Raw genomic sequence first — 15,134 nt, forward strand, 5'->3', positions numbered from 1 at the left:
TTCATAACAAGAGGAGTTGAGTATAAGAGCATAGATGTCCTTCTGCAGTTGTATAGGGCCCTAGTGAGACCGCACCTGGAGTATTGTGTGCAGTTTTGGTCCCCTAATTTGAGGAAGGACATTCTTGCTATTGAGGGAGTGCAGCGTAGGTTTACAAGGTTAATTCCCGGGATGACGGAACTGTTATATGCTGAGAGAATGGAGCGGCTAGGCTTGTATACTCTGGAGTTTAGAAGGATGAGAGGGTATCTTATTGAAACATATAAGATTATTAAGGGTTTGGACACGCTAGAGGCAGGAAACATGTTCCCGATGTTGGGGGAGTCCAGAACCAGGGGCCACAGTTTAAGAATAAGGGGTAAACCATTTAGAACGGAGACGAGGAAACACTTCTTCACAGAGAGATGTGAATGTGGAATTCTCTGCCTCAGAGGGCGGTGGAAGCCGGTTCTCTGGATACTTTCAAGAGAGAGCTAGATAGGGCTCTTAAACATAGCGGAGTCAGGGGATATGGGGAGAAGGCAGGAACGGGGTACTGATTAGGGATGATCAGCCATGATCGCATTGAATGGCGGTGCTGGCTCGAAGGGCCAAATGGCCTACTCCTACACCTATTGTCCATTGTCACTGCTTCAATGTAAATTCAATTGAATGACAATTTAGATATCAAAAAATAATGCAAACAGTACCTTGAATATTATTTTTCTTGGAAAGTTTGAGCAGTCTGCGTTGAAAGTCACTGGCAGAGTCAACAGGCGAATCAGGAATTCTTGTTTGTCCTCTTCGAGCAACAGAAGATGAAGTGGATGTATCCTCATACCATGTCTATGTAACAATTATAAGAGATTTGTTAAAACAGATTCAGACACTTAACCAAGATTAACTTGACTGGCTTTAATTTTATTCTTCTATTCAATAGACACTCTCTTTCATTGTAGTGTTGAATTTCATAGCACACACAGACATGTTTTTAATCTGCAACAATACTGCTCCGAAACAAGCTGGGGTTAGTAAAAACCAGATGAGAATGACAATGGCCCCAACTTCGCATCCTCCTGGGAAAATGCCTGGACTCCAAGAATTCACAGTAAGATGGCTCAAACCAAGTATGGAAAAGCCCATATCCTACAGTTCCATGGTATAAGCTAAATCAAGAGTGAACTTCAAATGATCGGTGCAACAGCTTCCAGAAATTAAGATCACAATAATAATTTCCTTTATCCTGTACCATTTCTGCAGAGTGGAGGCAAATAGTTGTCATAATCAGTAAACCAATAACTCGATTGCTCCTAAACTTGTAAGATTAAGTCATCGTTCAAGTCAGCTCATTTCTAATCAATTTTAAAACCTTGCAGATCCTTCCTGATTATTGCTAGCAAGTATAATTTAGAACTGACATAATAACATTGTCTCTTTACTTAAAAAGATTGGGAAAACAATAAACAGGGAACAGATTACTTTATGGATGTGTCTTATGGAGAAACATGTTGTGAAAGTGGAGGAAATGTGCATTATTTAATAACCAAGAATGAACAAGTGAGCCATTCTTTGGAAAGTGAACCAAAAACACACGTGACCAGATGGCATCACAGTACATCAAAAAATTTGTGTAAGAGAATCGTATTCATTGCTATTTTCCTACCTACAGAACTATAATGCATGTCTGCTAAAGATATGAACATTCTAGCTTTTTAAAATTCACAAAGTTTGTAAAATAAAACATGAAGAAAATGCTTCCATGTGAGGCCCCACACGTGACCAGTCATATTTGACCTCTGACCCTAAATAAACATTGTCAGCATAACATAAAAAATTCACTTGATAAACTTCGAAATAAATATGAATCATACAGTACAAAACAATATACCTGTAATGCTTTCAGAATTAGAGATGTAATCTCCTTTTCATATTTCTGGTCACACACGTGACTAAGAATGAGCCAGGTACGTAAATAGAAAAAGTAATTTTAATCAAAAAATGGTGAAGCCCGACTAAATAGCAACAGAATGACATGGAATAAAATTTAAAATTAAAGCAAATGCAAGAGTGGAGTGTCTGACAAACCACAAACATTTAACAATAGATAATGAAATATAGATAGCTACAGATTTTATGTTCATATAGTTTAAAAGTAAAAGCAAGCAGGAAGCAAAATATAATTTTTACTTTGGATTAAATATCCAAAATCCTAAATTAAGGTAATGATAGAAAAATAGAATGCATGGACCGAAGCGAGTCCCTAACCTAAAAAAAAAGATAACGGCGGCACAACGGTGCAGTTTTCAGAGATCCGGATTCAATCCTGACATCCATGCTGTCTGTATGGAGTTTGCATTCTCTCTCTGGCTGCGTAGGTTTTCACCTAATCACAGTCATGCAGCATGGAAACATGCCCTTCAGCCCAACTTTCACATGGCAACCAAGATGTCCCATCTGGCCCATTCTTAGTCACTTGTGTGACCAAAAATATGAAAATTTGTGGAATACATATCTTCTAATTTTGAAAGCATTACAGATATATTGTTTTGTACTGTATACATGATTCATATTTCTTTTTGAAGTTTATCAAGTGAAATGTTTGTTATGCTGACAATTGTTTTAGGGTCAGAAGTCAAATATGACTGGTCATGTGTGTGACCTCACACGGACGCATTTTTAACTTACAAACCCTGTGAATTTTAAAAAGCTAGAATGTTCATATCTTTAGCAGACATGCATTATAGTTCTGTAGGTAAGAAAATAGCAATGAATAAGATTAATCTCTTACAGGATTTAAAAAAATGTATTACTGTATGTGACAACATCTGGTCACGTGTGTGACATTGTGGTTCACTTTCCAAAGAATGGCCCATCTACACTACTCCCACCAGCCCACGTTTGGCCCATATCCCTCCAAACCGTTCCTATCCATTATACCTGTCCAAATGTCTTTTACATTTTGTTATAGTATCTGCCTCAAATATCTCCTCTGGCAGCTCGTTCCATATACTCACCACCTGTTTGAAAAATGCTGCCCCTTAGGTTTCTATTAAATCTTTTCCTTCTCGACTTAAACCTGTGACCTCTGTTTATCGATTCTTCTTCTCTGGGTAAAAGCTCTGTGCTTCTACTCTATCTTATTTCCCTCATGATCTTTAACTGATGCTCTGGTTTTCTCCCACATCCCAAAGATGTGCAGATTTGTATGTTAATTGGCCTCTAATTTGCCCCTAATATTTAAGGTGTGGTGAGAAAGTGAGATAACATAGAATTAGTGTAAACAAGTGACCAATGGTCGATGTGGACTAGGTGGGCCAAAGGGGCTGTTTCCATACTGTATTTTTAAACTAAAACTAGTTAAAACATAATTTGCTGACATCAAAACCATATTTAGATGATTAAAACATAAAGCTTCCTAAACAACAAATAGTGCAATAAAATTAGTTGAAAGCTATAGAAGAATAAATATGCTCATTGCATTAGTTGAATGCAGAATATCACAAATATTTCCCCACATAAGGTTAAAGAAAACCCAATCATTTCTAATGCCCTCTATTCTGCATTTAGCATAAACAAACTACCAAATATTGCAATCACCTGTTACAGGCAGAGCTCTCATTTAACTTTTTTTCTCTGATGCCAGCCGGGCAACCTAGGCAGCTTTTTAGGTTGCCAAATGACAGTTTAGGTGGTCATTTAAGACAGCTTGCATGAAGCATGCAAGAAAGTGCTCGGACGAAGTGCTTAGTTACCAGTCGGAATTATGCTCAATGAAGCATTCACATTTTATTTCTACTTCAAATAAAGTCACAAACTAAACATATTCACCCATCAAGACATGATATATACCACAATGACATGCAGCAAAATTACAATACAGTATCTCAACTCTTTTTACACATTGCAATGAATGCAATTTCTATTATTTCTTTCCACTTCCAAACAAAAATGTGGTTGGATTATTCAGCATATGATCAACCTCGGTGAGACCAAGCGCAGGCTTGGCGATCGTTTCGCACAACACCTACACTCAGTTCGCAATAACCAATCTGATCTCCCGGTGGCTCAGTACTTCAACTCCCCCTCCCATTCCGAATCCGACCTTTCTGTCCTGGGCCTACTCCATGGCCAGAGAGAGGCCCACCGCAAATTGGAGGAACAGCACCACATATTTCGCTTGGGTAGCTTACACCCCAGCGGTATGAACATTGGCTCCTCCAATTTCAGGTAGTCCTTGCTTTTTCCCTCCTTCCCCTCCCATTCTCAGCTCTCCCACAGCCTATTGTCTCCGCCTCTTCCTTTCTTTCCCCCCCCGACAAAAGTCTGAAGAAGGGTCTCGACCCGAAACGTCGCCTATTCCTTCGCTCCATAGATGCTGCCTCACCCGCTGATTTTCTCCAGCTTTTTTGTCTACCACCCATTCACACAAGTTCTGTTATCCCACTTTCCTCACACACTCCCTACACATTAGGGGCAATATTACAGAAACAAGTTAACCTACAAAGCCAATGCGTCTTTGGGATGTGGGAGGAAACCCACAGACTTGCAGGGAGAATGTGCAAATTCAACACAGACATTGCCCAAGGACAGGATCGAACACAGATCTCTGGCGTGTGAGGCAGCAAGTCCACCAGCTGTGCCACTATATTTTGTTTTCCAACAAAAAATTATACATTGATAACTTTGGTTACTAAAAAAAATAAACTATCCATTTTCAGTCTTAAATCTCTAAGTCACGCTATGTCCCCCTTTACAGCTACAGTATGTTTTAATTCAGTTCAAGACTATGGGGCAGTACATTGGCCATAAAGTTGCTGCCTAAAAGTGCCAGAGACCCGGAATTGATCCTGAATATGGGCGCTGTCTGTATGGAGTTTGCTCCTTTTCCCTTTGATCGCATGAGTTTTCTCCGGGTGCTCTTGTATCCTTCCACATTCCAAAGGTGTGCAGGAACCTTTTACAGACCCAACCCAAAATGTAATAGTTTCCTTTTGTCCAGAGATTCTGTCTAACCTGTTGAGTTACTCCAGCTTTTTGTGTCTATCTTCGGTTTAAACCAGCATCTACAGTTCCTTCCTACACACACGATACTATACGATAGAGCTTTATTAATCCCAGGAGGGAAATTGTGCGTGTGTGTGGGTATATATTATACACACACACATATATATATAGTTATATCCATATAACTAAGTCTCATCTTGACCACTTCCTGTCTGCGCCGTATATTGATTTTAGAAAAACGCTGCCATATATCGCTATGATTTTTGGCCATCTTACTCACAGTCCTCCTCTGCTGAGGCAGCCCCGAGGATTTCTACGATTGATGAAAAAAGTTATGTTAAAAAAATCTTGAGATCAGCTGATTGGTCCTCTCGCCTGTCAATCACCACGATGAAGGTAACGCCACTTCCGGGCTGGGGCAGGACTATAAAACCCCAGATGCCTGGACGCGAGTCAGTCATTCTGGAAGATCACGAGGGAGTCCACTACTGTCATTCTAAGCTGTGAATTAACTGAACTGTGAGTCTGCAATGTACTTGCAATAAATGATTTGTTAGCCCTTAATGACAATGAAATTAGTTGTTTGGCAATTTGGTGGCCTGCACTCTGCCTGAAATGCTGTGAAATTGAGTTTGTGGCCTGCACTCTGCCTGAAATGCTGCGAAATTGAGTTTGGTGGCCTGCACTCTGCCTGAAATGCTGTGAAATTGAGTTTGGTGGCCTGCACTCTGCCTGAAATGCTGTGAAATTGAGTTTGGTGGCCTGCAATCTGCCTGAAATGCTGTGAAATTGAGTTTGGTGGCCTGCACTCTGCCTGAAATACTGTGAAATTGAGTTTGGTGGCCTGCACTTTGCCTGAAATACTGTGAAATTGAGTTTGGTGGCCTGCACTTTGCCTGAAATGCTGTGAAATTGAATTTGGTGACCTGCACTCTGCCTGAAATGCTGTGAAAGTGAGTCTGGAGGCCTGCACTCTGACTGAAATGCTGTGAAATGGAGTTTGGAGGCCTGCACTGCCTGAAATGCTGTAAAATGGAGTTTGGTGAATGAGCTGCCAGCCCACCAGCCCTGAGTTACTGAGCTGCAAGCCCACCAGGCCTGGGTGACTGAGCTGCCAGCCCACCAGGCATGAGTGACTGAGCTGCCAGCACAATAAACCATTCGACCCGCAATGTCCATACTAGCCATCTGGAAACCAGTCCCTTCAGCTCTCCGATGCCCTGGTTTGGAAGTGGTGGGAAATTTAAGGTAGCTCTTTTATCCCCAAGAACCCTTTTTTTGCTTAAGTCCACCCTCCACCACCTACAGTTAAAATTCCATTTGGAATATTTTTGGAGGACCAGGAAACCAAGAAGCAAGAGTTACTCCAGGGAGTTACTCCAGTTCCAGGGAGTGATTCTGCGTTGGGTTTCAGCGGTCGCGGCGGCGACCGGCCAACAATAGCGGCCAGATCTCCTACAATGCAAAGGGAGGGAGAAAGTTGCCGGCGCCGACCAGTGGCTGTGTCAGTGCGTATGTGCAGGGCGGCTGATGATGTGCTGGCCTTGGTTGTGCGCATATGCAGGGGGAGGATGTGCTGGCCGTGGCAGTGCGCATGTGCAGGAGGAGGATGTGCAGGCCGTGGCAGTGCGCATGTGCAAGGCGGCCGGCCATGCAGGCGGATGAGGAGCGGCCGGAGAGCGGCGACTCAGCGGGCCGGACAAGGATGGCGGGCGGAGACAGAGAGTGACAGAGAGAGAGAGAGAGAGAGAGAGAGAGAGAGAGAGAGAGAGAGAGAGAGAGGGGGGACAAGCCGGGCAAAATGACACGGCTTTTAGGTTGCCCGGCGGGACTTTAGGTGGCCATTGGCAACCGTTAATTTCGAGCCCTGACAGGTGTACTGGGAATAGTTCATACATCGAACAACTTCACCTTCAACTGCACTCAATTCTCCAGATTAAAGATGAAGCTTTGGGAAATTGCACAAATGAAATTTACGGCTGTCTTTTGATGGGATATGAGGAACAGTCTTTATTTTGATGCTACTCAGGACCCTTTGCTTAATTCTTTTTCTAGTACACGATGATGGAATTGGTGCCACTTCCTGCATTTCACATCTCGAAAAGTTAATTACATATGCTGCCAATTTCCATCTGCTCTCACTATAACTCTCCAGCTCAATCCCATTCTGTCCCCCCTTTGGTCTCCTGCATTGCTATAATGAGGTCCAACGTAATCTGGAGGAACAGCACTTCATCTTCTGTCTGAGGACATTACAACCTTCCAGTGTTAATATCGAATTCAACATCTTTACATGCCTCGTTCTCTCCTTTGCATCAGAGCTGGTTCGCTCTGCTGGAGATTTTCCATTAGATCTGACCTGCTTAGATATCCCTACGGCTCTACGTTTTGCAGCTTTTGCATTCCATTGATGTCTTTTCTCTATCCAACTGCTCTCATTAATCCATCAACCAGGTTACTTCTTCAACAGCTTATTCCCACTGCAAACCTGACCTCACCAAGTAAGAAATATTCCCTTTATCCTGCCCACACATCTCCCACCTTCTCTGCAGCTTGAAATGAAGTGGTTTTCTCTTTTTCCCCAGTTCTGTTAAATCTGTTTCTCTTTCCACAGGTGTTATCTCAATTCTAAGTGTTCCAGGATTTTTTGTTTCTATTTTACAAAAAGAATAAGATGGCCAAGTGGCAATAAGATGGCAAGGTGACTCCTAAGTGCTACTTCCAAAAAATCCAAAATATAAAAATTTGGAATATGCCACAAACCCTTTTATGATCCATTAAGATTATACTATTCATCACACATAATTTGCAGAGGTCAGCTGTATTTGCAGGTATGCAACCATTCCACTGCTTATCATTAAGCTGGGATGATTTTAGTTTCATTTGAAGGTTATCTTTAGTTGCAAGCCCTCGCTACCCAACAGTCATGGGGTGGAATGGTGGCGCAGCGGTAGAATTGCTGCCTTACAGCGCCATGGACCCGGGTTTGATGCTGACCACGGGTGCTGTTTGCACATTCACCCCGTGATCTGTGTGGGTTTTCTCTGGGTGCTCTGATTTCCTCCCACATTCCAAAGACGTAAAGGTTTGCGGGATAATTGGCTACGGTAATATTGTAAATTGTCCCTAGTGTGTGTAGGATAGTGCTGGTGTGCTGGGATCGCTGGTTGGCGCGGACTTGGTGGGCTGAAGATCCTGTCTCAGCGTTGTATCTCTAAACTAAACTAAAGTCATCTATCAACATTGTCGGCAAATATGTGCATCAACATTTATGGAACAAGGGGGTACACAAAATTGCTGGGGAAACTCAGCGGGTGCAGCAGCATCTATGGAGCGAAGGAAATAGGCGACGTTTCGGGCCGAAACCCTTCTTCAGACAGTGGAACAAGTGTTGGCTTGGTAAATGGTCGGGAAATGGGGCACAAAGCAAAGGAAAAGTGATCTAATTGGTGGGGTATGGAAATAAGAGGTATATTGTAAAAATTACATATACCCATGATAGAATGGAAAATTACATTTCCAAGTTATAATTGATGTCGGAACTCAGAAAATTTGTAAGGTATGAAACAACTACTTGAGGTCTACATTAGCCATGGGCTAATTTAAGGGCTACTTTGACCATTGGCCTTCTGCAGTTACTGCGTAATTGTCCCAAATATTTGTGCTTGAACAGATAAAAGCAATTATACATTTTGGGTAAACCTTGATGAACATAAGGAAGCAAGTAAAATTGTTAGTTTAAAATGGTTACCTCAGGAACTTCGAATGGAATTTCTTGACCATTGCTCTTGAGTATTTCCGCAAGTATCCGCAGAGTTCGCTCTCGGGGAATCACATTTTCCTCCTGCATTTTGGTCCACGTCGCGTCAGCTTTTTGCCAATCATTATTTTCCCCTGTTTAAAAAAAAAAATGAACATAACAATAAAATATAATTTCAGATCTCTGCTGTATACGGTTTAGTTGAACTTAGAAAAGGAAACTTATTTCCATAAGGTGCATTTCCAAATGTTTTGAAAGAAAGAACATTTTTTCCCAACCTCTGAAATCAGGAATGCAGTCAGCCAGCCCATTAATCACAGCCACAACATTTAAAGCAGCTATGTGCATAGAAGATGAAAGGTTGGAGACTCATATTTCATACAATTAAAGTAGCACTAATCTAGAGACCCGCAAATATGACTCTGCAGTCCCTAATCAGGTCAGTCTCGTCTTCTGAAGTGTAAACGCGTTTTGTTAAGGATTGTTTTTGGGTGAATGCCACTCCAAACATGATATCAAAACTGAAGATGGGTCTCATCCCGAAATGTCACCCATTCCTCTATCTAGAGATGCTGCCTGTCCTGCTGAGTTACTCCAGGATTTAGTGTCAATCTTCTGTGTAAACCAGCATCTGCAGTTCCTTCCTACACATATCATTCTTTGCCATTTGAGGTGACTGTGCATCTCCTGATTTTGTTGTGCTTCAGCATGGCACACAGACGGAGAAGTAGCAATCAAATAGGTATCCGACAAGAACTCTGCAGGACGTACCTTGTTGCATGCACAATCATGAGATTTCCCATTAACTTCCTTTAACCACAAACAAAAAATACTGCAAGATGTTAAAATAATTTTTTGCCTCCTACCTGGTTATTATTGCACCGCTGTTTTATGCAAGTAAAATGACGGCTGATTATCCTACATCACAACAGTGATTACACTTCAAATGCACTTCACTAACTGTAAAGCACTTTGGCATATTCTCAAAGGAATTTATAAAGAACTAAGTACTTCAGCATTTGAAGGTAGGATATATTTCATAATTCACCATTTTTACTCAGCAATGAGACAATGCCAAGCACCAAAGATTGCATTTGGAGTTTTGCTTTGAAATGTCTGGGTAAAAATTGCCTTAGTTTAGGAGGCCCCAATGTTTAAAAATGTTTAAACACTTAAAAAAAAAAAAATCACAGTTATCAGAATCAGATTTTATTCGCCATGTATGTTTTGCAACATACGAGGAATTTCACTGGCCAGGTCAGTCATACAATTAAAAGCAACAGACTCAAAAACACATTTTAACATGAACATCCACCACAGTGACTCCTACACATTCCTCACTGTGATGGAAGGCGAAATAAAGTTCAAGTCCTTCCTTTTGTTCTTCCTCGGTCAGGGGCTTCGAGCCCTCCGTTGACGGGACGGTCTTGACTCCTGTAGCTGGCGGCGTTCCGGCCCTCCGTGTCGAGGCGTTCAGCTCCTGCATCGGGGGGTTGTCAGCTCTCCCGCGCCGGGGGATCGAACCTCACGTCGGGGCTGGTCGAAGGTACTGCGGCGTTGGAGCTCCCGACTAGCCTCCCCCGAAACTGCGAGCCCTTGATGGTAAGTCCGCAGGCTGCGGCGGGAGCGATCCCAGGCAAGGGATCCGCTCCGATGTTAAGTCCGTGCCCCGTGGGGCTCACAACAGTCCAAGGAGGCCTCCAGCTCCAGCGATGGTAGGCTGCAGAGCCCGGAGAATGTGATCACATCTCCGGGAAGGTAGGAACTTGAAAAAAAGGTTTCCCCCGATCCCCTCCCCCCTTCCCCCACATAAAACAAACCGAAGTACATTAAAACAAACTTTTAACAAACGCTAAAAATAACAAAAAGACGAAAAAACGAACAGACTGCCGGCAGGGCTGCCATCTTCCCAGCGCCCCTGGTTACAAAAATAGGTTAAAAGAAAATACACAATTCTCCAGGAAATGTAAATTATGGATTTTGTTGTTTAGGTCAATATGTTAAATTATTTTATTTTAAATAGAAATTGGAGGATTTTGGAGTGAAATTTTCCTCACCTGTCATTTTCTTTATTTTGCTTCTCAAAGTGAAAGTAAAATGTTATGCTTAAAGTTGAGTCTCACGTTGCGAGTTGACACAAGAGGTATCCCGAGTTAAAACTCGTGGTAATAACGTACGATTAACGTACGGAACCCGTGGACGCAACTTAGAGACTCGTGGCGCTAACGGCAGGTACTCGTGAAACTTGTCAACTCTTGCAAAAAATCAAACATGTTTAAAATTTTCCACAAGTCAATTTTACTCTTGTGGTTATGAATTGAAACATTTTAACTCGTTGTAAGAACGTAGTGGCCCGTGCGTTTACCGTAGCGTATCGTGAGTCTACCGTGGGAACTCTTTAACTCAGCGGGCAGGCAGCAGCAGATTGTCGCTCCCTTCAGTTTCCCAGCGACAATCACCTGCCATAACGCGAGAGAGATCATGCACTGTTGTAGGTCTCCTTTGCACGTCGGTGTTTCTGTCTTTCTCCACTCATTGTTGGCCCTATCTGTCACCACCCCCACCTACACCCCTCTGCTTCCCGGCCATGTGTGTGACCCCTTCCCTCCCCTCTCCAGCTCCCCGCCCATTGCACCGGCGCGGGGGCTTTGCACTGTCTTCACGTCGGCGATGCCAGCAGGTCAGTGCCAGTCGCCCCGGGGCAGTCTCTCCCTTCAGTTTCCCAGGAGGTCGGGACGGGACTGGAGTTGGGAGGGAAAGGTGGGGGTTCCCAGTCTCAGCTCCTGTCCAGGGGGGTGGCCGGAGACGTCAGGACCAATGGGACACCGACCCCCAAGCCCACCGGGCCCACTACAAGCACGGAGAACCCAGAGACCCACAGCCAACAGCAACTCCAGCCCAGCCCCGCTCCAACTCCAAAGGATGAGCCGCTACGGCGACAAGTGGCAGTTCACCCACAGCCCGAGCTGCGCCCTCTCATCTCCTGGACAGGAGCTGAGACTGGGAACTGTACCGCCTTTGCCCCCTCCCTCTGCAACTGCAAACAACCCCACTCTCCTGCTCACCTAACCCACCCCCCCCCCCCACCTTTCCCTCCCAACTCCAGTCCCGTCCCGACCCCCTGGGAAACTGAAGGGAGCGACTGCCCCGGGGCGACTGGCACTGACCTGCTGGCATCGCCGACGTGAAGACAGTGTAAAGCCCCCGCGCCGGTGCAATGGGCGGGGAGCTGGAGAGGGGAGGGGTCACACACATGGCCGGGAAGCAGAGGGGTGTAGGTGGGGGTGGTGACAGATAGGGCCAACAATGAGTGGAGAAAAACAGAAACACCGACGTGCAAAGGAGACCTACAACAGTGCATGATCTCTCTCGCGTTATGGCAGGTGATTGTCGCCTGCCCGCTGTTCCTGACGCTAAAGCCTTGGGATCGTTGCCCTTCGGGTTGGCGTGGAGGAGGAGGAGGGGGGTATTGTGCTGTTTGGTCACCCCCTGCTATCCCAGGGACAGGGAGACACAGCGGCTTTTGAGACTGGTGGGCAATCACTTCCAAAGTGTCTGCCCACACAGTCAGTACACCTCTCCTACACTTGTCTCCCGCACTAAGATCATCCCGCAGAGAATGATCCCAGCCTAACCCAAGAGCCATGTGACCCCAGACAGATTAATGACATACACAACCACGAGTCTTTCACTCGGGGTACCTCTTGTGTCAACTCGCAACGTGAGACTCAGCTATTAGTAGAGCTACATTGGTTAAGCAACATAGAACAGCAATTTAGAAGAATACAACTGAGCAAAAAGCTGGTCTGTGAAAAGAAAGCAAAGGTTATGGCTAGGCAGTTTTTGGATCGGAAACATGTGTTCTATGTGGAACTAAAGTATCTTCAACAATTAAATTATATGAATTAGGAAACTGAAGGAACAATGTTAAAAAAAAGCTCTGAGAGCGAATTGACTAATAAACTGGTACTGGTGCCTAAATTGGAGGAATGTGAAGTGATTCATAGTATAAGTTAACAGTGTCTCAAAAGGAGGTTGTCAGAGCACAGACACCTGGAATATAATGTAGGTGCGGTCTTGGTTTTGTAGATAGAATCTAAGGATACAAAAGAAGATAACATAATTTCACAAGTTCCTAGTTGGGCACTGGAACTATATTAAATAAATTCAAGCAATGGAACATAGATTAACTTCAATGTTACCAGAATTTGGATTAGGCTAACAGGTCAGTGGTTACAAATTGTCTATATCCTTTCTCACATAACAGGGTCATATTTGATATGTTCCAATCTGCAGGAACCAGAATTTATCTAGCCATCCCTCTGCATAATTTCCAGAGAGGATAGGGGCTTTATTGGATAGTGCTGACAAATGAAAGCGTGAATTTAACGGCAAAATTATTCAGTTCAGAGACACTCGAACAAGTGGAAGAGCCCACTGTCCGCGAATTATACACAATGTAACCTGTAGAAAAATCTGAAATTTAATGTAATAGATTCAGTTCAATCTGTGACAAGCTTTTTGGATCTTGGGAGCAAAGTGGATATACAAATATACAAAGTGGACACCAGTGACTCATTGACCAATTCTGAACACCAACATCAAATTACAAACTAAATTGAACTTTGGACAGAAACACCAATCAGCCTCAGAAATTGTTAAATTGTTTCAGGGGATCTTCTTACCAGCACCAATCTCCTATCCTCCGTGGAAAACACAAAGAATAACATGGGCTGTATAACAATAATTGCAATGTGTACACATTTGTGAAACACTCACATTTCATCTAGTACTATAAACACATGAAGAATGAGGAATATGCACAACCCTTAAAGAAAAATATTTTCCAGATTATAGTTGCATTTTTTTATGCGATGCAATTTCCTTTCAAACAAAGCAAGCCATTCCAATTTCACTATTTACTAAATTAATGACGACAAGGTCAGTAAAAGCTCAGTAACAATCATCTGCCAATTTTGTTCTTCTGGCCAACCCCCATCATTCAAGGAGGGTTAAAATAAATGTGTCAGAGTTATAGTGGGATGATCCAAGTGTCAGTTGTCAAAAAGTACATTATAATTACACATTTTTGGCTATTCTGATCGAGAGCTTTAATGCTGTAGTCAGCCTCATCTACTCTAAAGAATCGAGACAAACGCCATCTGAAACAACGTTATGTCGAGCTTCAAGATTTGTGAAAAAAGACTTGACTGTGTTATCTCCATTGGTCCTCAAGATTTAGTGACAATTTAGAAGTCCACTTACTGAAAAATTTCATAAGATAGTAGTACATTTGATCCCTGTCACATTCAAATAGTTTCTGCGTCATTTCTACCATGTTCTCGAGTGCTTCAACCTAAAAACAAAAATTAAAAATATTCAAAAATATGACGTAAATTTCTTAACAGATGTATTTTGTAAGTTTTTCCAAGTTAGAAATCTTTTTCTTAAATAAAAGGGCTGCAGTCCAGATTTACTATTTGGATGGTATACATGCAATAACATGTACCTTTGGATATCCCCAATCTCCGATTTACCAGATATCACATTGATTTTTATCTGAAATTTGATCAACTGAAATCACTCAGCTGACCTACCTGATTTGTGGCTGTGCACTTGTCGGCAAACCACTGAAGTCTCCCTGGACGTGCTCTCAGGCCAGGTGTCTGCAGGACAAGGAATAATTTAAGAGGCAAAAATAGGATGCTACTACGGTATTACAAAATGAATACATGAATTCATATGGCTGTTTTAGTATTTGCACGAGATGATCACATTCTTCAGCACAATATTACCGCGGGAAACTGATGACTATAGTAACAATTAGTACGGAACCAATCCTACTTTAAAAGTGCATGCAAATCCGAGCTGGAATTCAGCTGCACAGGAGTTTTAATAATCAGATATTTTTCTGCCACACATGTATAACACAGGTTCAAGATATTTGTTCCACAGAGGGTGATAGGTATATGGAACGAGCTGCCAGAGGAGGTAGTTGAGGCAGGAAATATAATAATGTTAGTTAAAAGATATTTGGACAGGTACATGGATAGAAAGGGCTGAGAGGATATGGGCCAAATGTGGGCAGGTGAAACTAGTGTGAATGGGGCATCTTTGTCAGTATCGTCAAGTTGGGTCGAAGGTCCTGTTTCCATGCTATATGGCTCTGACTATATTTAATGAACCTGAGATTATTGGTATACAGTTTAATAAGATTTTATGCATTCACTTCAATTGACAAAGATATCCTATAGGGTTTACAATTTCTATTTAACTGTTCATTAAAATGTTTTTCAAATTAATTTGTTACATTTACTATCATATTGAAATGCCAAACTTCCAAAAATGTTTACATTTGGGGATTTAAATAAACATGTATTGCTCCAACAGA

At 42.7% G+C, this 15,134-nt stretch overlaps 1 protein-coding gene across 1 annotated transcript in view; it reads right to left on the minus strand.

Moving 5' to 3' along the window:
• The window catches only part of lrpprc (leucine rich pentatricopeptide repeat containing), a 152,929-nt gene that overhangs the window by 29,946 nt on the left and 107,849 nt on the right, over positions 1–15,134 (minus strand). Inside the window, exons 26-29 of the mRNA XM_033025505.1 lie at positions 14,341–14,409; positions 14,009–14,099; positions 8,735–8,877; positions 690–825 (exon numbers count right to left, since the gene is read on the minus strand). Coding sequence (XP_032881396.1) covers positions 690–825; positions 8,735–8,877; positions 14,009–14,099; positions 14,341–14,409 — 439 coding nt within the window. The remainder of the gene's footprint in view (positions 1–689; positions 826–8,734; positions 8,878–14,008; positions 14,100–14,340; positions 14,410–15,134) is intronic.

The sequence above is a fragment of the Amblyraja radiata genome, chromosome 8 (assembly GCF_010909765.2).
Source record: "Amblyraja radiata isolate CabotCenter1 chromosome 8, sAmbRad1.1.pri, whole genome shotgun sequence".
NCBI lineage: Eukaryota > Metazoa > Chordata > Chondrichthyes > Rajiformes > Rajidae > Amblyraja > Amblyraja radiata.